We start from the raw sequence: 22,775 nt of genomic DNA, 5'->3' as shown, positions 1-22,775 counted from the left end.
TCACACTTAACAGAAGAAAACATAATTTATGCTTACCTGATAAATTCCTTTCTTCTGTAGTGTGATCAGTCCACGGCCCGCCCTGTTTTTTAAGGCAGGTAAATATTTTTTAAATTATACTCCAGTCACCACTACACCCTTGGCTTCTCCTTTCTCGTTGGTCCTTGGTCGAATGACTGGAGGTGACGTAGAGGGGAGGAGCTATATAGCAACTCTGCTGGGTGAATCCTCTTGCACTTCCTGTAGGGGAGCAGTTAATATCCCACAAGTAATGATGACCCGTGGATTGATCACACTACAGAAGAAAGGAATTTATCAGGTTAGCATAAATTATGTTTTTCCAGCTCTTCTAAAGGGTTCTCTTGGTGTTCCTTCCGGATCCCTAGAATTCTTCAGTTCTTACAGGATGTCCTTGACAAGGGTTTATCAGCTTGTTCCCTGAAAGGTCATATTTCTGCTTTATCTGTTTTTTTTCGTAGGAAGTTGGCTAAATTTCCTGATGTTCAGACCTTTGTCCAGGCATTAGTTAGAATTAGGCCAGTTGTAAAACCTATTTCTCCACCCTGGATTTTTAACCTAGTTCTCTCAGTACTACAAGGGTGTCTATTTGAAACAATGCACTCCTTTGACATCAATTTTTTTGTCTTGGAAGGTACTTTTCTTGTTAGCAATCTCTTCTGCAAGACTAATTTCTGAATTTTCAACATTTTCTTGTGATCGTCCATTTTTGATTTTTCACAAGGACAAGGCTGTTCTTCGTACCAAATATGATTTTCTTCCAAAAGTAGTTTCTAACGATATCAATCAAGAAATTGTTGTTTTTCTTTTTAAATGGAAAGAGTCCACAGCTGCATTCATTACTTTTGAGAAATAAGAACCTGGCCACCAGGAGGAGGCAAAGACACCCCAGCCAAAGGCTTAAATACTCCTCCTACTCCCCTCCTCCCCCAGTCATTCTTTGCCTTTTGTCCCAGGAGGTTGGCAGAGAAGTGTCAGAATTTAATTTGTCTATTATAGAGGGTAGTACTCTTCGACATGGGATAGGAGTTTTAAGTAATCCTGTCAGTCTCTCAGTGAGGGCTTGGATGAAAGTCCGGAGATGCAGGAAGAGTCTTTCTGCGAAACCATCCCGACTCATGTTAACAGCTCCTCAAGCAATCGGCATTGTCTAACTTTGCTCCGCCACCTGCTTTCTTCTCTCAAGTCCATGGCGGAGGTGATGCTACTATCTGTCACACTTGAAGGGCCGTGTTCCTGTTCTACGTTGTAGATTCCGGTAAGATTGTTTCATTTTCTTTCTTCGTGAATGTACTGTACTAATGTTTTCCCGAGAGGCTACCACCTTGCGGGACTAACGTAACATAAGGGTCTCAGTGAGTCTCCTTTAGTATCTTGGAATCAAGGGTTAATATCTCCTGAGGGGGGTTATTGAACAGGGTTTTTCTCCTGTTAAGTGTAGTCAGTCCACGGGTCATCCATTACGGGATATTATGGGATATTAACTCCTCACCAACAGGAAGTGCAAGAGGATCACCCAAGCAGAGCTGCTATATAGCTCCTCCCCTCTACGTCACACCCAGTCATTCTCTTGCACCCAACTAATAGATAGGATGTGTGATAGGACTGTGGTGATTAAACTTAGTTTTTATATCTTCAATCAAAAGTTTATTTTAAAACGGCACCGGAGTGTGTTGTTTTTCTTCTCAGGCAGAATTTGAAGAAGAATCTACCTGAGTTTTTTTGTATGATCTTAGCGGACGTAACTAAGATCCATTTGCTGTTCTCGGCCATTCTGAGGAGTGAGGTAACTTCAGATCAGGGGACAGCGGGCAGGTTCACCTGCAAAGAGGTATGTTGCAGTATATTATTTTCTAAGGAATGGAATTGACTGAGAAAATACTGCTAATACCGATATAATGTAAGTACAGCCTTAAATGCAGTAGTAGCAACTGGTATCAGGCTGATATGTATGTATGTTTACACTTCAGTATTTCTGGGGAATGGCACTTCACTGGGAAAATACTGTATGCATATAACTTTTAGCCTAACTTGCAGTGTGAACGACTAGCAGCAGGCTTTTAATGACATTTCATAAATTAGATTTTAAACGTTTTCTGGCATGTTAAATCGTTTAATTATCTGAGGTACTTGGTGAAAAATTGTTTTGGACATTATTTTCCACATGGCTGTCGTTTGTTTTAAATTAAAACAGTTTACTGAGCTTCCCTCACTGTTGTATTGTGAGTGGGAGGGGCCTATTTTGGCGCTTTTACTACGCATCAGAAATTCAGTCACAGTCTGCCTTTTTCTCCCTGCATGATCCAGGACGTCTCCACAGAGCTCAGGGGTCTTCAAAACTAGTTTTGAGGGAGGTAATCACTCACAGCAGACCTGTGAGACTGTGCTTTGACTGTGATAAAAACGCTTATATTTTCAATTGTTATACGTTTTTTCTGATATTAAGGGTTAATCATCCATTGCTAATGTGTGCAATCCTTTGCTAAATTTATGCTTTTACTGTGAAAATTTGTTTTCTATAACTAATCCGGTTCATTGTTATTCAACCGTGTCAGTTTTTCTGTGCTTCTTAAAGGCACAGTAACGTTTTGCATATTGCTTGTAAATTTAGTTGAAAAGTATTTCCAAGCTTGCTAGTCTAATTGCTAGTTTGTTAAACATGTCTGACACAGAGGAATCTCTTTGTGCAATATGTTCAAAAGCCAAGGTGGAGCCCAATAGAAATTTATGTACTAATTGCATTGATGCTACTTTAAATAAAAGTCAATCTGTACATGTTAAGCAACATTCACCAGACAGCGAGGGGGAAGTTATGCCGACTAACTTGCCTCACGTGTCAGTACCTGCATCTCCCGCTCAGGAGGTGCGTGATATTGTAACGCCAAGTACATCAGGGCGGCCATTACAAATCACTCTACAAGACATGGCTAATGTTATGACTGAAGTTTTGTCTAAATTGCCAGAACTTAGGGGTAAACGAGATCACTCTGGGGTGAGAACAGAGTGCGCTGATAATGCTAGGGCCATGTCTGATACTGCGTCACAATTTGCAGAACATGAGGACGGAGAGCTTCATTCTGCGGGTGACGGATCTGATCCAAATAAACTGGATTCAGACATTTCAAATTTTAAGTTTAAGCTGGAAAACCTCCGTGTATTGCTAGGGGAGGTGTTAGCGGCTCTGAATGATTGTAACACAGTTGCAATCCCAGAGAAAATGTGTAGGTTGGATAAATATTTTGCGGTACCGACGAGTACTGACGTTTTTCCTATACCTAAGAGACTTACTGAAATTGTTACTAAGGAGTGGGATAGACCCGGTGTGCCTTTCTCACCCCCTCCTATATTCAGAAAAATGTTTCCAATAGACGCCACCACACGGGACTTATGGCAAACGGCCCCTAAGGTGGAGGGAGCAGTTTCTACTTTAGCTAAGCGTACCACTATCCCGGTGGAGGATAGCTGTGCCTTTTCAGATCCAATGGATAAAAAGTTAGAGGGTTACCTTAAGAAAATGTTTGTTCAACAAGGTTTTATATTGCAACCCCTTGCATGCATTGCGCCTGTCACGGCTGCGGCAGCATTTTGGTTTGAGTCTCTGGAAGAGACCCTTGACTCAGCGCCATTAGATGAGATTACACACAAGCTTAAAACCCTTAAGCTAGCTAATTCATTTATTTCTGATGCCGTAGTACATTTAACTAAACTTACGGCTAAGAATTCCGGATTCGCCATTCAGGCACGCAGAGCGCTGTGGCTAAAATCCTGGTCAGCTGATGTAACTTCTAAATCTAAATTACTTAATATACCTTTCAAGGGGCAGACTTTATTCGGGCCCGGTTTGAAAGAAATTATCGCTGATATTACGGGAGGTAAAGGCCATGCCCTGCCTCAAGACAGAGCCAAACCTAGGGCTAGACAGTCTAATTTTTGTGCCTTTCGTAACTTCAAGGCAGGAGCAGCATCAACTTCATCTGCTCCAAAAGAGGAAGGAGCTGTTGCTCGCTACAGACAAGGCTGTAAACCTAACCAGACCTGGAACAAGGGCAAGCAGGCCAGAAAACCTGCTGCTGCCCCTAAGACAGCATGAAGTGAGGGCCCCCGATCCGGAAACGGATCTAGTGGGGGGCAGACTCTCTCTCTTCGCCCAGGCTTGGGCAAGAGATGTCCAGGATCCCTGGGCGTTGGAGATCATATCTCAGGGATATCTTCTGGACTTCAAAGCTTCTCCTCCACAAGGGAGATTTCACCTTTCAAGGTTGTCAACAAACCAGATAAAGAAAGAGGCGTTTCTACGCTGTGTACAAGACCTTTTACTAATGGGAGTGATCCACCCAGTTCCGCGGTCGGAACACGGGCAAGGGTTTTACTCAAATCTGTTTGTGGTTCCCAAAAAAGAGGGAACCTTCAGACCAATATTGGATTTAAAGATCCTAAACAAATTCCTAAGAGTTCCATCGTTCAAAATGGAAACTATTCGGACAATCTTACCCATGATCCAAAGAGGTCAGTACATGACCACAGTGGATTTAAAGGATGCTTACCTTCACATACCGATTCACAAAGAACATTACCGGTATCTAAGGTTTGCCTTCCTAGACAGGCATTACCAGTTTGTAGCTCTTCCCTTCGGGTTGGCTACGGCTCCAAGAATCTTTACAAAGGTTCTGGTCTCTCTTCTGGCGGTACTAAGACCGCGAGGAATTTCGGTAGCTCCGTACCTAGACGACATTCTGATACAAGCGTCAAGCTTCCAAACTGCCAAGTCTCATACAGAGTTAGTACTGGCATTTCTAAGGTCGCATGGGTGGAAAGTGAACGAGGAGAAGAGTTCTCTCTTACCACTCACAAGAGTTCCCTTCTTGGGGACTCATAGATTCTGTAGAAATGAAAATTTACCTGACAGAGGACAGGTTAACAAAGCTTCTAAATGCTTGCCGTGTCCTTCATTCCATTCAACACCCGTCAGTGGCTCAATGCATGGAGGTAATTGGCTTAATGGTAGCGGCAATGGACATAGTTCCTTTTGCACGCCTGCATCTCAGACCGCTGCAATTGTGCATGCTAAGTCAGTGGAATGGGGATTACTCAGATTTGTCCCCTACGCTGAATCTGGATCAAGAGACCAGAGATTCTCTTCTATGGTGGCTTTCTCGGCCACATCTGTCCAGGGGGATGCCCTTCAGCAGGCCAGACTGGACAATTGTAACAACAGACGCCAGCCTACTAGGTTGGGGCGCTGTCTGGAATTCCCTGAAGGCTCAGGGATTGTGGACTCAAGAGGAGAGTCTCCTTCCAATAAACATTCTGGAATTGAGAGCAGTTCTCAATGCCCTTCTGGCTTGGCCTCAGTTAGCAACTCTGAGGTTCATCAGGTTTCAGTCGGACAACATCACGACTGTGGCTTACATCAACCATCAGGGAGGAACAAGGAGTTCCCTAGCGATGATGGAAGTATCAAAGATAATTCGCTGGGCAGAGTCTCACTCTTGCCACCTGTCAGCGATCCACATCCCAGGAGTGGAGAACTGGGAGGCGGATTTCCTAAGTCGCCAGACTTTTCATCCGGGGGAGTGGGAACTTCATCCGGAGGTCTTTGCCCAAATACTTCGACGTTGGGGCAAACCAGATATGGATCTCATGGCGTCTCGCCAGAACGCCAAGCTTCCTTGTTACGGGTCCAGGTCCAGGGACCCGGGAGCAGTCCTGATAGATGCTTTGACAGCACCTTGGACCTTTAGGATGGCTTATGTGTTTCCACCCTTCCCGATGCTTCCTCGTTTGATTGCCAGGATCAAACAGGAGAAAGCATCGGTGATTCTAATAGCGCCTGCATGGCCACGCAGGACCTGGTATGCAGATCTAGTGGACATGTCATCCTGTCCACCTTGGTCTCTGCCTCTGAGACAGGACCTTCTAATTCAGGGTCCTTTCAAACATCAAAATCTAATTTCTCTGAAGCTGACTGCATGGAAATTGAACGCTTGATTTTATCATAGCGTGGATTTTCGGAGTCAGTAATTGATACCTTAATACAGGCTAGGAAACCTGTTACCAGAAAGATTTACCATAAGATATGGCGTAAATACTTACACTGGTGCGAATCCAAGAGTTACTCATGGAGTAAGGTTAGGATTCCTAGGATATTGTCTTTTCTACAAGAAGGTTTAGAAAAGGGTTTATCTGCAAGTTCCTTAAAGGGACAGATCTCAGCTCTGTCCATCCTTTTACACAAACGTCTGTCAGAAGTTCCAGACGTTCAGGCTTTTTGTCAGGCTTTGGCTAGGATTAAGCCTGTGTTTAAGACTGTAGCTCCACCGTGGAGCTTAAACTTAGTTCTTAACGTTTTACAGGGGGTTCCGTTTGAACCCCCTTCATTCCATTGATATCAAGCTGTTATCTTGGAAAGTTCTGTTTTTAATGGCTATTTCCTCGGCTCGTAGAGTCTCTGAGTTATCAGCCTTACATTGTGATTCTCCTTATCTGATTTTTCATTCAGATAAGGTAGTTCTGCGTACTAAACCTGGGTTCTTACCTAAGGTAGTCACTAACAAGAATATCAATCAAGAGATTGTTGTTCCATCATTGTGCCCTAACCCTTCTTCAAAGAAGGAACGACTTCTGCACAATCTAGACGTCCGTGCCCTGAAATTTTATTTACAGACAACTAAAGATTTTCGCCAAACTTCTTCCCTGTTTGTCGTTTATTCTGGACAGAGGAGAGGTCAAAAAGCATCTGCTACCTCTCTATCCTTTTGGCTTCGTAGCATAATACGTTTAGCCTATGAGACTGCTGGACAGCAACCTCCTGAAAGGATTACAGCTCATTCTACTAGAGCTGTGGCTTCCACTTGGGCCTTTAAGAATGAGGCCTCTGTTGAACAGATTTGCAAGGCTGCAACTTGGTCTTCTCTTCATACTTTTTCCAAATTTTACAAATTTGACACTTTTGCTTCTTCGGAGGCTGTTTTTGGGAGAAAGGTTCTTCAGGCAGTGGTTCCTTCCGTATAAAGATCCTGCCTGTCCCTCCCGTCATCCGTGTACTTTAGCTTTGGTATTGGTATCCCATAAGTAATGGATGACCCGTGGACTGACTACACTTAACAGGAGAAAACATAATTTATGCTTACCTGATAAATTCCTTTCTCCTGTAGTGTAGTCAGTCCATGGCCCGCCCTGTTTTTTATGGCAGGTCTAAATTTTAAATTATACTCCAGTCACCACTGCACCCTATAGTTTCTCCTTTCTCGTTTGGTTTTCGGTCGAATGAGTGGGTGTGACGTAGAGGGGAGGAGCTATATAGCAGCTCTGCTTGGGTGATCCTCTTGCACTTCCTGTTGGGGAGGAGTTAATATCCCATAAGTAATGGATGACCCGTGGACTGACTACACTACAGGAGAAAGGAATTTATCAGGTAAGCATAAATTATGTTTTTTAAATTGTCTGTGATTCAATCTGCTTATGTGTAGTGTTAAATGGGCTCATGGCTTGGAACATAAAGGCCTTTGGAAGTGACGCAGCCTTATGGTTGGGCGCGTTTTTTTTAGACTATAAGGTTTACCTCCTGACCGGACGTAATTACGTTCCATCCTCCATTTCCACATTCCTGACCGTGTGGCAATGGAGAAATTCTAGTTTGCAAGGGTCTGGTTGATAGGAGGTGGTGAATGCCCCAGCCATTGGGGGTTTCAGGTGCCGTTTTGTCTTAAAATAGTCCATATTGCCATATTCTCTATCCAGTTATGGAGGATTCTGATACTGATACTGTTCTATAAGATTCTTCATCCGGGGAAGAATCCGGATTGGCCTCGTTGACACATGTCAATCAGTTATGTTCTGTGTGCCGTATTAGTGCGCCTGGTTCCTCAGGCTCGGGGAATCAAGGGTCAGCTGAGCCATCCGCCTCTGGGGGTCCTGTCCTCCAAGAGGCGAGTTCCCTACCACTCCAGACTTCTACACATGCGGGTTACACAAATTATGATTATTCCTCCACGCAGGGCGGCTTGTTCCCCCGGAGGTTGCAGCACGTTTTCGCTTCCACATATTCTTGCCGATTATTAGTCCAGAGGTTAATGCCCGATTATGCTGGTGCCCTATTGTCCCGGGCCTACCGCCTTGGGGAGGGCCTGTACAGTTCCCTGCGGGTGTAACTGTCCCTGAGTGTTGTGCCTTTCGTTACAGAGTGGCACACCTTTGCGTCTTACTCAGACATGTTTTTCAGTTATTAAATGATCCTATTCTTCTCTGATAAGGGAATTTTCAGTCTGCTTTGAATGGTGCACCTCATTAGACATGTGGGGATGATGTAATCTCTCTTTTTAGATCCTTCCCAGTTTTATGGAAGATTAGGGCTCCGTTTGGTTGGTCCTGCGGTAGGCCTGTTTTCTTATTGGGCGTTAACCTACTGGGTGCATTAAATTTTCTTTTTATCCGATTAGGATGTCTTTTAATTTGTTTATTATTTTCCATCGGGAATCTTAAACTGGGATTGATACTCTGTTACTTCTTCGGCAGTGTTTAGGGGACATGTTAGTTCTAAGTTTGTCTGTTTTCTCTTCTTCCCCTCTGAGGGAGGAATTATGCAGCTTGATGGTGAGGACCCGGGTGCAGGCAGGTCCTGTTGGGTTCGGTTCGGTCTTGTGGCCCCCGTTCTGATTGGCTGGTCCGGTCGAGGTGCTCATGTTATCATTTGTTTTTACATTCAACTAAGCATTCTAGAAGACCTGTGAGTCTACAAGGCAGGAAGGATTGTCTCAGTCCTTATAGCCTTAAATTTGGATGACTGGGTCAGTGGAGTTCCCCTGCGTCATTCTTTCTTGCGTCTGGTATTGTCGGACCCTAGAGTTCCTACCGCACGTGGTGGGGAGTTGGAGGGCTTAGCGCCTTCTTACCCAAGAGTGAGCGGTTTAGCATTTTGAGGCTCAGGGATAGTCCTTTGGTCTTGGTCCTCAGCAGCTAGTAGTTTGAAGGGTCGTTTGGCTGCCTTGCAATGGTTGGGTTGCAGAATGTAGCCAACTGCAGCTATTGCACATTGACTGTGTACTGTCTAGCTGTGTTTCTTAGACTTTTTTGGTCTTCCTTTGTGGTCTCCATGTTAGGTCTCCTTTTAGCGGCCTGGGAGATGTTTGTCCCCTGTTAGGGACACTGGGCGTGGTCTCCTTGGGATTGCTTGGGGCTCATCCCGGAATTGGGGTTGGTTTGCACCCCTTTCTCCCTATGATCATCCGTTTAAATGGAGGTAATGTGGAAACCAGCCTTTGCTAGATTGGTTTTGTCCTCTAGGTATCCCCTTGCCTTTTTGTCCTGAGGCTGTTGGTAAGTCTATAATCTCTAGCGTCATCGTACGACTTTTACCACCTTGGCTCCTTTGGAGAGTGAGACTTCGGCAAGGGGTGGTCTCTTCCTTAGGTTGTGACTTGCGAGTTTTTCTCATTATCTGGGTTGCTCTGGATTTTGCATTAGTATCCCCTGTGGTCTGGGTTGTTATTCAGACAGGGTGTTAAGTTTGCAGGTATTGTTTGTCTAAACAATTGGGGGTTCGGACATGTTCTCCCTGGGGCTTCCGGTTGTTGAGTTTCATTCAGCACTTTCCCTTGTGGATCCCTTTGGGGGTTGTTACCGGATCTATAGGCTCCAGGATTAGTTTGGGGTTTCCCAGTTCCTGGAAACTTGGGCTATGTCCTTTTATTCGGATAACTTGACCTGGTCTTGGTTGGCCAGGTTTTCTGAGTTCCGTTGCTCATTGGGCTTGTTTTGCACCTTAAGTGGTTTCCCTTGCAGTGTTACTGCTGCTACTATTGCACATTGGTTTGCTGTTAGCAGGCTAGTTTTAGGGGAATCATTTTCTTAGGGCTTCTGATTTGGGGATTGACTCTCCTTTGACCTGTGGCTTCGTGACTGGTGGAAGGTGCTGCCTTTTAGCCCTTTTTCCCTTCTTGGGTGAGAGCTTAGTCTCCTTTTTATGGAGATGGGACCTGTGAGCTTCCCTAAATGAGAGGGATATTTTCTCTGGGTTGTTCCGTTCCATTTGGACCGTGCCAAGACTAAGTTGGACCTTTTTGCTAGATCCTTTGTATCTGGGGTCCTGTTGTCTTTTCTAAGGAGTCTGGTTGCTCCTGTGCTCTGTTGGATTGGCTGTGGCCATTCTTCTGCTTGTTTGTAGCTGGTTTTGGGGGTCTTCTGTTCCCCTGTTTCAGACCTGCCGTTGCTGGCGCTGGCCTGGCTGGGAGTGGGTTCTGAGAGATGTTGTCATCTCCAGGATCTAGGTGGGCATAGTAGCTAGCTAGCTCCCTAAGCTTACATGCAGAGGGTCTAGGATTGCTCCACCTCGGGTTCTAGGTGTCACTTCTCTTTCTTTGGCGACCTCGTGAAGATTGTTTCCCCCTTTTTTTGGCAAACCTTTGGATAGATCTGGCGGCTTGGATTGCCTAGAGTGTGCCCTCTGTCTGGGAGTTGTTTTTTGGCAATCTGTTCTTTTGCTGGCCGCTTTTCCTCTCAGCAAGTATTCTGTGTCATCCTGAGGATGGCAGCATGTTCTTGACTCATGGTTATTCGTCTGGGTCTGTTACACATTTTTTTGTTGCAGAATACTTCTGTGTTCCAAGTTCGGACTATGTGAGGACTCAGTATTCTGTTGTCTTTTAGTGCTTTTGCACAACATTTGAGAGAAAGTTTTCTCTGTTCTATGCCTGGTCCTATTCCTCCGGTTTCTCCTGGTCTAGGCGTAGTCTCCCCTTGTCTGTCGGGACCTATTTGTGCCCTTGTGAGCTGGGCTTACTCTGGGTGGTTTTCCTTTATGGATTTGTGACCTTTCTGTTTTTTTCTTTTGGTTCTCCTGATCATATCCCTTTGGGAGTTTAGGCTGGTGTTCCCTTCTTTAGTGAAGGGTGAGTGGTGAGGGACCGACTGTTGGGCGACGGTGTCTCCTGGAGGCCTGTTGGCTCAGTTAAGTCCGATTTTGCAGTCTCTAGCTAGGCTCTGGACTGCCTGCGAGTCAGTGTCCTTGGGGCTTTTAATTTTAAAGTTTTCTCGGCTTCGGACGGAGCTGGGGTTTTTTGTGGGCAGTGGCTTCAGGCTTGGTGCTCTCAGAATAAGGCCGCCTAATGTACCCTCCCGTCTTAGCATTTAGTGTCCTCTATAGTTTGGGTATTGTTTTCCCAAAAGTAATGAATGCAGTTGTGGACTCTTTCCATTTAAGAAGAAAAACATAAATGATGGTTACCTGTAAATTTTCTTTTCTTCTGATGGAAAGAGTCCACAGCTCCCCACCCGTAATTTTTTATGTGAGGCTTCTTTATTTTATTCTTCTGGCACCTTTCACCCTGATATTTTTCTACTGTTCCTTGTTCCTAGGCAGAATGACTGGGGGATGAGGGGAGTGGGAGGAGTATTTAAGCCTTTGGCTGGGGTGTCTTTGCCTCCTCCTGGTGGCCAGGTTCTTATTTCCCAAAAGTAATGAATGCAGCTGTGGACTCTTTCCATCAAAATAAAAGAAAATGATCAGGTAAGCATAATATATGTTTCTTCTGTGTCCAGACCCTTCTAACTCTTAAGGAAAGGTTGTTGCATAAACTGGACGTGGTCAAAGCTTTGAAGTTCTATCCCCAAGCTAAAGAGTTCAGAAAAACTTCTAGTTTGATCATGCCTTACTCTGGGACTCAGAAAGGGGCAAAAAGCTACTAAGGTGTTGGTGTTTCACAAGGCTTACTTGGTGGTGGATAAGTCTCCTCCTAAATGTATCACAGCTCACTCTACTAGAGCAGTGGCAACATTGTGGGCCTTTTAGAATTCTGCATCTTTTGAGCAGATGTGCAAAGCTGCCACATGGTCTTCCCTGCATATTTTTTCAGAATTTTATTGTTTTGATGTTTTTCCTTCTTTGCAAGCAGCTTTTGGCAGGAAAGTCCTTCAGGTTGCGATGTCGTCTAAATATTAGTTGTCTGGGAGAGGATTTTCCCATCCTTTCCTTAACATAGACCATCTGCTTGGGTATTAATCCCATATGTTATGGAGGGCTGTGCACCATCATTTAACTAAACAAAACAAAATGTATGCTTACCTGATAAATTATTTTCTTTCGGAATGATGATGGTCCACAGGCCCCATCTGCTTCATGTTGGGCGGCCGTTCTAATGACACCTCCTATTGACCCTGCTTTGCCTTTCCTACCTTTTTGTTTTCTTATTATCTTCTTGGCTATACGTGAAACTAAGAGGGAGGTAGGAGGGTTTTAAAAGGTCTTGTATGGGTTCTTGACCTCCTGGTGGCGGGAAATATATCTCATATGTTATGGAGGACTGTTGACCATCATTCAGAAATAAAATAATTTATCAGGTAAGCATAAATTTTGTTTTTCAGTTATTTTTCTTGAAACCTGGTGTTGACCTGTGCAATTTTTTTTTTTTTGCTACAGCAAAGGTACATAAAAGTAATGTATGCTTAAATGGACAGGAAACCCCAAAATTTTCTTTCATGATTTAGATAGAATATCAACTTTCCAATTTACTTATATTATCAAATTAGCTTCATTATCTTATCCTTTGCTGAAGGAAGACTAACAACTAGCTTAACACATCTAGTTAGCCAATCACAAGAGACATATGTTTGCAGACACCAGTCAGCAGCTAGCTCCCACTAGTGTAGGATATGTGTGTATTCTTTTTCAACAAAGTAATCTAAGAAAACAAAGCACATTTAAAAATAGAAGTGAATTTAAAAGTGCCTTAAAATTTCATGTTCTATCTGAATCATGCAAGTTTAACTTTGACTTTCCTATTCCTTTAAGTAATTCTTTAAACTTAGTGCACCATTAAAGTGAAAGTAAATTTTGGTACAACGAATACTGCTTTAGTTAAATCTACTAACAAACATTGTAGTAGCTAACTTTTTTATTTTATTTTACCGAATTTAAAATATTTATATAATTACGATCCTACTCTTATGATGCTTCCTCCGCCCCCTCGCTTTGTTCCGGCTTTCTGGTTGTTATTGATATCTGCGGTCCCACCCGCCGTATGCGTAACTAAGCGTGCATGTTCTCAAGGTCTTAATTTATGCGCATGCGTAAAGTTATGATCTCCAGTGAGATGCATAATAACAATGAATCACTACATTCATTGTTTAGTATCTTCGCGGAGATCATCCTGACAGCGTCTCGTCATTCATTGAGTGATTCCCCATAGACTAAAACGAGCAAAACTTATATGGTAAGAATATTACTAATACAGTTTTAAAAACATATTGGGAATAATATTATATTTAAAACAACAATAAGAATCATTTACATTTCAAATATTCCATTTTATTAGTAGTTCTTAGATGTCTGTAATGATTTGCTCTAATATTATATTCATTCATTTCATAACTATTATATATATCTATATAACGATTTGATAATGTTTTATTCTACGGTTATTTTATTTTGAAATGCTTGTCTAACTTCTCCGCTGTAAAAATAACTTGCTCGCTAATTTGAACCAAGGTCTCCCATTTCAGATGAAAAAACCCCCAAACAATATACTTAATGAAAATAAACAAGATATATAGCGATATAGGTATGATCGCTAGATCCGTGTAAGAAATATGACGATAGCTAGGGGATTCCCTTTCCTAATGCGCATGCGGCTTTTGTGAACGCGTTTGGAGGGACAGACAGTTTCGAGTTAGCCGCATGTGCATTACAATCCGTGGCCAGTTATCGTTACAAATTAGACGCCAATGGGGGAACCAATCCGTTGGATACGGGTGAATTCGTCACGGTAATAGAAATTTTTATTTTATTGCAGGTGGAGGAACACATTATCTAAATATGTACAATCTTTTTATATTCTCACTTTGAGGCACACGCTCCTACTGAGCATGTGCAAGATTCACAGAATATATGTATATGCATTTTGTGGTTGACTAATGGCTCTCTCATGTTGCAATGGAAAGGAAATAAAACTAACTGAAGTTTGTCAGAAAAAAAATCTACCTCATGTGAAATTCAAACAAAGGACTTTAGCATTGTCTGTTAATTATGCATTTATTGATTATTCTATTCTACTGTGTTTTGTGGTCCTTTATGTGCAAGCTGCCATTTTGAATAACTCAGGCACTACAACCTTCTAATTACTTGGAAGTTATAAATTTAACACAATTAAATTAATTATCTCTGTTGCAATAAAAATAAAAATGCAACCATTGCACTCAGTTTGGTCCTTGTATTGTTTTTATGTAACTGACCTACTTAAAGCTAGTATAAGGTTATATAGAATAGTGTTTTTTTAAATATTTATTTTTCTAATATTGTTTTTATTGTCTCTTTTTAGGTTGTAAAGTTATCAGAAATCGTAACTCTTGCAAAACAAGCGCAAGTAGATGTGAAATTTCAGTTGCCTATCTGATTCTAAACCGCTATTTTGTTAAGTTGTAACTGTTTTCTTTATATTTTTCTGTCTAGATTCTAATTAAGAGCAAAAATAATTAAAATGGTTGATGTTAAATTAAATTGCTGCTTTGAAAAATCATTGTCACCTTGTATGTATATTACAACAGTATTTTTTTCAATTTCAAAACCAAGTGTCGAATACCATTGCAAGGAAAATGTAGAAAATATTATAGTCCTAAACACATTTGCAACTGGCCTTTTGTAATTTGTCAATGTTATCTCTGGAACATTAAAGAATCCTGCAAGATAATAAAAAGTACTCCTTTCAATAGAGCTAAATATAGGATAAGGTTATATTATTTGGAGTTAATTGAATAATTATTGATTAATATTTTAGAGAATGACTTAAAGTTACAGTAAAGTGAAAATTAAACTTTTGTGGTTTAGATTGAGCTTTTAATTTTAATCAACTTTCTAATTTACTCCTATAAACAAAATTGCTTTGTTCTTTTGGTGTCTGTTATTGAAGACTAAACCTAGGTAGGCTCATATGAGTTTAGGAGTGTGCATGTGTCTAACGCTGCATGGTAGCAGTGTTTGCTGCAATGTATAACATTGCTACAAATATTGTCAAACACGGTTACTCATGTGCACGCTCTTGAGTTACTATGATCCTACATAGGTTTACTCTTTAAAGGGACATGAAACCCCAATTTTTTCTTTCATGATTCAGATAGAGAATACAATTTTAAACACGTTTCTAATTTACTTCTATTATCTAATTTGTTTCAATCTCTTGGTATCATTTGTTGAAGGAGCAGCAATGCACTAAAGGTTTCTAACTGAACTCATGGGTGAGCCAATCACAATATAATATATATATATATATATATATATATATATATATATATATATATATATATATATATATATATATACAGCTACCAATCAACAGCTAGAACCTAGATTCTCTGCTGCTCCTGAGCTTTCCTAGATATAGTTTTCATCAAAGGATAACAAGACAAGGAAGCATATTAAATAATAGAAATAAATTGGAAAGTTGTTTAAAAATGTATTCTCTATCTGAATCATGAAATAAAAAATTTGGGTTTCATGTCCCTTTAACAAAGGATACAATGAGAAGATTATATGCTTTATTTTAATCATAAAAGTAAAATTTTGACTTCATGGTCACGTTTATGGGACACACTCAGTTATAGACTGGCTAGTTGAGGAGAGGTTAATTGTATTTCTAATTCAAATCCTGATCTTTTTTAATAAAGGGCCACAAATTAAATAGTTGATATTACAATAAAGATTAACATAATAAAAAAAATTATGAACCCAAGCAACAGGAAATGGTAAGCATTAGTTTGTCGTTCTTCCTTATTAACACAAATATTGTCTACAGCTAAAGAATATAGCTATAGACCAAGACACAGCAGCTTATTTTTTTCTTTTTTACTAAATTATAGAATTCGGGTTAGAACTTTACCTTATTTGTGTGTGTTCTTATCTCTGATGAACATTTCTGAATGTCAGTTCTTACACACTCCTAATATAAGACGAGTAATTATTTTGTCTGTCATTTACTCCTGTTTTGAATATGGTGCATAAACAGCCATCTTTGAGTTTACAGGTAACAATGGAGACATTTAAGAGACTCGATCATAATGCCTTTTCATTTTCTTTTCACTGATACATATACATTTATATAGCTGCAGTTACTCAGGTCTGTTAATCAATTTCTAGATAATGCCAATTTATTTAACCTATACAGTTGCCTTGCTGCTTGCCCACATTAATGTTACAGAACATCAGAGTTCTTAGTTGTATAAATTCGGAAATTAATAGCAGTCGGTGTACTTTACTGTTCTATACACATTTGCATGAATTATTCATTTTTCAACATATTCTGGTGGTGTTTCTTTATATTCACAGTAAAAAATACACATACACAATGAATTGAATATTGCAAGGTATTTAACACATGGGTAAATCTGATGTTACATTTGTTTATGTTGAGAGGACTGAACAAACCAATAAAAAGGAAAAAATTAAACTTTGAAGATTTGCATTTTTATTCACATCCATAAAATCTGTACAATTGTATAATTATGCATTTTCTTGACCTTGTAAAATAGTTTGTGTAGCATAACAGTATCTCTAAAAATATGGCATTTCTTTCATGTAATTAGCAAGAGTCCATGAGCTAGTGACGTATGGGGATATACATTCCTACCAGGAGGGGCAAAGTTTCCCAAACCTCAAAATGCCTATAAATACACCCCTCACCACACCCACAAATCAGTTTTACAAACTTTGCCTCCTGTGGAGGTGGTGAAGTAAGTTTGTGCTAGATTCTACGTTGATATGCGCTCCGCAGCAGGTTGGAGCCCGGTTTTCCTCTCAGCGTGCAGTGAATGTCAGAGGGATGTGAAGAGAGTATTGCCTATTTGAATTCAATGATATCCTTCTACGGGGTCTATTTCATAAGTTCTCTGTTATCGGTCGTAGAGATTCATCTCTTACCTCCATTTTCAGATCGACGATATACTCTTATATATACCATTACCTCTACTGATTCTCGTTTCAGTACTGGTTTGGCTTTCTACTACATGTAGATGAGTGTCCTGGGGTAAGTAAGCCTTATTTTTTGTGACACTCTAAGCTATGGTTGGGCACTTTTTTATAAAGTTCTAAATATATGTGTTTAAACATTTATTTGCCTTGATTCAGGATGATCAATATTCCTTATTTCAGACAGTCAGTTTCATTATTTGGGATAATGCATATGAATAGAAACATTTTTGATTTTTTTTCCCTGTGGGCTGTTAGGCTCGCGGGGGCTGAAAATGCTTCATTTTATTGCGTCATTCTTGGCGCTGACTTTTTTGGCGCAAAAAAAAAATTCTTTGTCATTTCCGGCGTCATACTTGTCGCCGGAAGTTGTTCGTGTTTGCATCATTTTTTTGACGTTTTGCGCCAAAAATGTCGGCGTCACCGGATGTGGCGTCATTCTTGGCGCCAATAATGTGGGCGGTTTTTTTTGGCGCTAAAAAATGTGGGCGTCATTATTGTCTCCACCTTTTTTCTCACATTATTTAAGTCTCATTTTTCATTTGCTTCTGGTTGCTAGAGGCTTGTTCATTGGCATTTTTTCCCATTCCTGAAACTGCCTTTTAAGGAATTTGATAGATTTTGCTTTATATGTTGTTTTTTCTCTTACATATTGCAAGATGTCTCAGATTGACCCTGGATCAGAAGCTACTTCTGGAAAAACGCTGCCTGATGCTGCTTCCACCAAAGTTAAGTGTATCTGCTGTAAACTTGTGGTATCTGTCCCTCCGGCTGTAGTTTGTGATGAATGTCATGATAAGCTTGCTAATGCAGATAGTATTTCCATTAGTAATATACCACTGTAACCTACGGAGCATTCCGTATGGTGCTTTTTTCTGCATGCCCTTTTTGTTTTTAAAGCACTGTCTGTACCTGTGAAAATAAACCCGCTTTGTTGCATCTTACCCATTGTGCCTTTGGATTTGTGGCGAATAGTTAGCCGGTCTCCTCATTGTATGCTCCAATTTTGCTGACGTCATTGGACCGAGACGTCTGGATCTGGCTCCTATCGGCATCCGTAGGAATGCGAATGGTGCACACGCTGAAGACGCGCTGAATAGGATCGCTGAAGAAAGTAGCCCATCATACTGCCAGGGGGTAAGCACCGCTTGCTTTGTTTCTTACATTACCAGTTTGTGGCTCTGCCGTTCGGCCTAGCAACAGCTCCAAGGATTTTTTCAAAGATTCTCGGTGCCCTGCTATCTGTAATCAGAGAACAGAGTATTGTGGTATTTCCTTATTTGGACGATATCTTGGTACTTGCTCAGTCTTCACATTTAGCTCAATTTCATACGAATCGACTTGTCATTTCTTCAAGAACATGGTTGGAGGATCAATTTACCAAAGAGTTAATTGATTCCTCAGACAAGGGTAACCTTTTTAGGTTTCCAAATAGATTCAGTGTCCATGACTTTGTCTCTGACGGACAAGAGACGTCTGAAATTGGTTTCAGCTTGTCGAAACCTTCAGTCTCAATCATTCCCTTCGGTAGCCTTATGCATGGAAATTCTAGGTCTTATGACTGCTGCATCGGACGCGATCCCCTTTGCTCGTTTTCACATGCGACCTCTTCAGATTTGTATGCTGAACCAGTGGTGCAGGGATTATACAAAGATATCACAGTTAATATCTTTAAATCCGATTGTACGACACACTCTGACGTGGTGGACAGATCACCATCGTTTAGTTCAAGGGGCTTCTTTTGTTCTCCCAACCTGGACTGTGATCTCAACAGATGTGAGTCTGACAGGTTGGGGAGCTGTATGGGGGTCTCTGACAGCGCAGGGGGTTTGGTAATCTCAGGAGGCGAGATTACCCATCAACATTTTGGAACTCCGTGCGATTTTCAGAGCTCTTCAGTCTTGGCCTCTTCTGAAGAGAGAATCGTTCATTCGTTTTCAGACGGACAATGTCACAACCGTGGCATATGTCAATCCTCAAGGGGGGACTCACAGTCCTCTGGCTATGAAAGAAGTATCTCGGATACTTGCTTGGGCGGAATCCAGCTCCTGTCTAATTTCTGCGGTTCATATCCCAGGTGTAGACAATTGGGAAGCGGATTATCTCAGTCGCCAGACGTTACATCCGGGCGAATGGTCTCTTCACTCAGAGGTGTTTCTTCAGATTGTTCAAATCTGGGGTCTTCCAGAAATAGATCTGATGGCCTCTCATCTAAACAAGAAACTTCCCAGGTATCTGTCCAGATCCAGGGATCCTCAGGCGGAGGCAGTGGATGCATTGTCACTTCCTTGGAAGTATCATCCTGCCTATATCTTTCCGCCTCTGGTTCTGCTTCCAAGAGTGATCTCCAAGATTCTAAAAGAGCGTTCGTTTGTTCTGCTGGTGGCTCCAGCATGGCCTCACAGGTTTTGATATGCGGATCTTGTTCAGATGGCTACTTGCCAACCTTGGACTCTTCCGTTAAGACCAGACCTTCTATCTCAAGGTCCTTTTTTCCATCAGGATCTCAAATCATTAAATTTGAAGGTATGGAGATTGAACGCTTGATTCTCAGTCATAAAGGTTTCTCTGACTCCGTAATTAATACTATGTTACAGGCTCGTAAATCTGTGTCTAGGAAGATATATTATCGAGTCTGGAAGACTTACATTTCTTGGTGCTCTTCTCATCATTTTTCCTGGCATTCTTTTAGAATTCCTAGAATTTTACAATTTCTTCAGGATGGTCTGGATAAAGGTTTGTCTGCAAGTTCTTTGAAAGAACAAATTTCTGCTCTTTCTGTGTTGTTTCACAGAAAGATTGCTAATCTTCCTGATATTCATTGTTTTGTACAGTACATTAAGTCAATTTCTCCTCCTTGGAGTTTGAATTTGGTTCTGGGGGCTTTACAAGCTCCTCCATTTGAACCTATGCATTCTCCGGACATTAAATTACTTTCTTGGAAAGTTCTGTTCCTTTTGGCCATCTCTTCTGCTAGAAGAATTTCAGAGTTATCTACTCTTTCTTGTGAATCTCCTTTTTCTGATTTTTCATCAGGATAAGGCAGTGTTGCAAACTTCATTTAAATTTTTACCTAAAGTTGTGAACTCTAACAACATTAGCAGAGAAATTGTGGTTCCTTCATTGTGTCCTAATCCTAAGAATTCTAAGGAAAGATCGTTGCATTCTTTGGATGTAGTTAGAGCTTTGAAATATTATGTTGAAGCTACTAAAGATTTCCGAAAGACTTCTAGTCTATTTGTTATCTTTTCTGGTTCCAGGAAAGGTCAGAAGGCCTCTGCCATTTCTTTGGCATCTTGGTTAAAATCTTTGATTCATCATGCTTATGTCGAGTCGGGTAAAACTCCGCCTCAAAGGATTACAGCTCATTCTACTAGGTCAGTTTCTACGTCCTGGACGTTTAGGAATGAAGCTTCGGTTGATCAGATTTGCAAAGCAGCCACTTGGTCTTCTTTGCATACTTTTACTAAATTCTACCATTTTGATGTGTTTTCTTCTTCTGAAGCAGTTTTTGGTAGAAAAGTACTTCAGGCAGCTGTTTCAGTTTGATTCTTCTGCTTATAATTTCAGTTTTTTTCATTATAAGATTAAAACTTTATTTTTGGGTGTGGATTATTTTTTCAGCGGAATTGGCTGTCTTTATTTTATCCCTCCCTCTCTAGTGACTCTTGCGTGGAAGTTCCACATCTTGGGTATTTATTATCCCATACGTCACTAGCTCATGGACTCTTGCTAATTACATGAAAGAAAACATAATTTATGTAAGAACTTACCTGATAAATTCATTTCTTTCATATTAGCAAGAGTCCATGAGGCCCACCCTTTTTTTGTGGTGGTTATGATTTTTTTGTATAAAGCACCATTATTCCAATTCCTTATTTTTTATGCTTTCGCACTTTTTTTCTTATCACCCCACTTCTTGGCTATTCGTTAAACTGATTTGTCGGTGTGGTGAGGGGTGTATTTATAGGCATTTTGAGGTTTGGGAAACTTTGCCCCTCCTGGTAGGAATGTATATCCCATACGTCACTAGCTCATGGACTCTTGCTAATATGAAAGAAATGAATTTATCAGGTAAGTTCTTACATAAATTATGTTTTTTAGATCCAGAACTGGTCTGAAGGAATTCTCCTTCTTTGGTACAATGAATAGATTTGAGTAAAACCCCAGACCCTGTTCCAGAATTGGAACTGGCACAATTACCCCAGCCGACTCTAGGTCTGAAACACATTTCAGAAACGCCTGAGCCTTTACTGGGTTTACTGGGATGCGTGAGAGAAAAAATCTTCTCACATGCGGCCTTACCTTGAAACCTATTCTGTACCCTTGTGAAAACAATGTTCTGAATCCAAAGACTGTGAATCGAATTGATCCAAACATCTTTGAAAAATCGTAACCTGCCCCCTACCAGCTGTGCTGGAATGAGGGCCGCACCTTCATGCGGATTTAGGAGCTGGTTTTGACTTTCGAAAAGGCTTGGATTTATTCCAGACTGGAGAAGGTTTCCAAACAGAAACTGTTCCTTTAGAGGAAGGGTCAGGCTTTTGTTCCTTATTCTGACGAAAGGAACGAAAACGATAAGCAGCCCTATATTTGCCTTTAGATTTTTTGTCCTGAGGCAAAAAGTCTTCCTTCCCCCCAGTAACAATTGAAATTATTGAATCCAACTGTGAACCAAATAATTTATTACCTTGGAAAGAAAGAGAAAGCAATGTTGACTTAGAAGTCATATCTGCATTCCAAGATATAAGCCATAAAGCTCTTCTAGCTAAAATAGCTAAAGACATATACCTGACATAAATTCTAATGATATCAAAAATGGCATCACAAACAAAGTTATTAGCATGTTGAAGAAGTTTAACAATGCTATAAGCATTATGGTCTGACACTTGTTGCGCTAAAGCCTCCAACCAGAAAGTGGAAGCTGCAGCAACATCAGCCAAAGAAATAGCAGGCCTAAGAAGATTACCTGAACATAAATAAGCCTTCCTTAGAAAGGATTCAAGCTTCCTATCTAAAGGATCCTTAAACGAAGTACTATCTGCCGTAGGAATAGTAGTACGTTTAGCAAGAGTAGAGATAGCCCCATCAACTTTGGGGATTTTTTCCCAAAACTCTAATCTGTCAGATGGCAAAGGGTACAATTTCTTAAACCTCGGTGAAGGAGTAAATGAAGTACCCAGACTATTCCATTCCCTAGAAATTACTTCTGAAATAGCATCAGGAACTGGAAAAACTTCTGGAATAAGTACATGAGGTTTAAAAACTGAATTTAAACGTTTAGTAGTTTTAATATCAAGAGGACTAGACTCCTCCATATCTAATGCAATCAACACTTCTTTAAGTAAAGAACGAATAAACTCCATCTTAAATAAATATGAAGATTTATCAGTGTCAATATCTGAGGCAGAATCTTCTGAACCAGAGAGATCCTCATCAGAAATAGATAAGTCAGAATTATGGCGGTCATTTAAAAATTCATCTGAAATATGAGAAGTTTTAAAAGACCTTTTACGTTTACTGGAAGGAGTAATAACAGACAGAGCCTTCCTAATACAATTAGAAACAAATTATCTTACATTAACAGGAACATCCTGAACATTAGATGTTGAAGGAAAAACAACAGGTAATGGATTATTACTAATGGAGACATTATCTGCGTTAGAAAGTTTATCATGACAACACAAACTACAGCCGGAGGAACAGTTACCAAAAGTTTACAACAAATGCACTTAGCTTTGGTAGAACCAGCATCAGGCAGCGTCTTTCCAGAAGTAGATTCTGATCCAGGGTCAGGTTGTGACATCTT

General features: G+C 40.8%; 1 protein-coding gene across 1 annotated transcript in view; it reads left to right on the top strand.

Annotated features, from left to right (window-relative positions):
- Nucleotides 1-16,455, top strand: part of SUCLA2 (succinate-CoA ligase ADP-forming subunit beta) — a 406,626-nt gene extending 390,171 nt beyond the window's left edge. The window contains exon 12 of the mRNA XM_053705501.1: nt 14,328-16,455. Within this exon, the coding sequence (XP_053561476.1) occupies nt 14,328-14,402 (75 nt within the window). The 3' untranslated portion in view covers nt 14,403-16,455. The remainder of the gene's footprint in view (nt 1-14,327) is intronic.
- The last annotated feature ends 6,320 nt before the right edge of the window (nt 16,456-22,775 follow it).

The sequence above is a fragment of the Bombina bombina genome, chromosome 3 (assembly GCF_027579735.1).
Source record: "Bombina bombina isolate aBomBom1 chromosome 3, aBomBom1.pri, whole genome shotgun sequence".
Lineage (NCBI taxonomy): Eukaryota > Metazoa > Chordata > Amphibia > Anura > Bombinatoridae > Bombina > Bombina bombina.
Note: the sequence above shows the minus strand (reverse complement) of the source record. Positions and strands in the feature narration are given on the sequence as shown.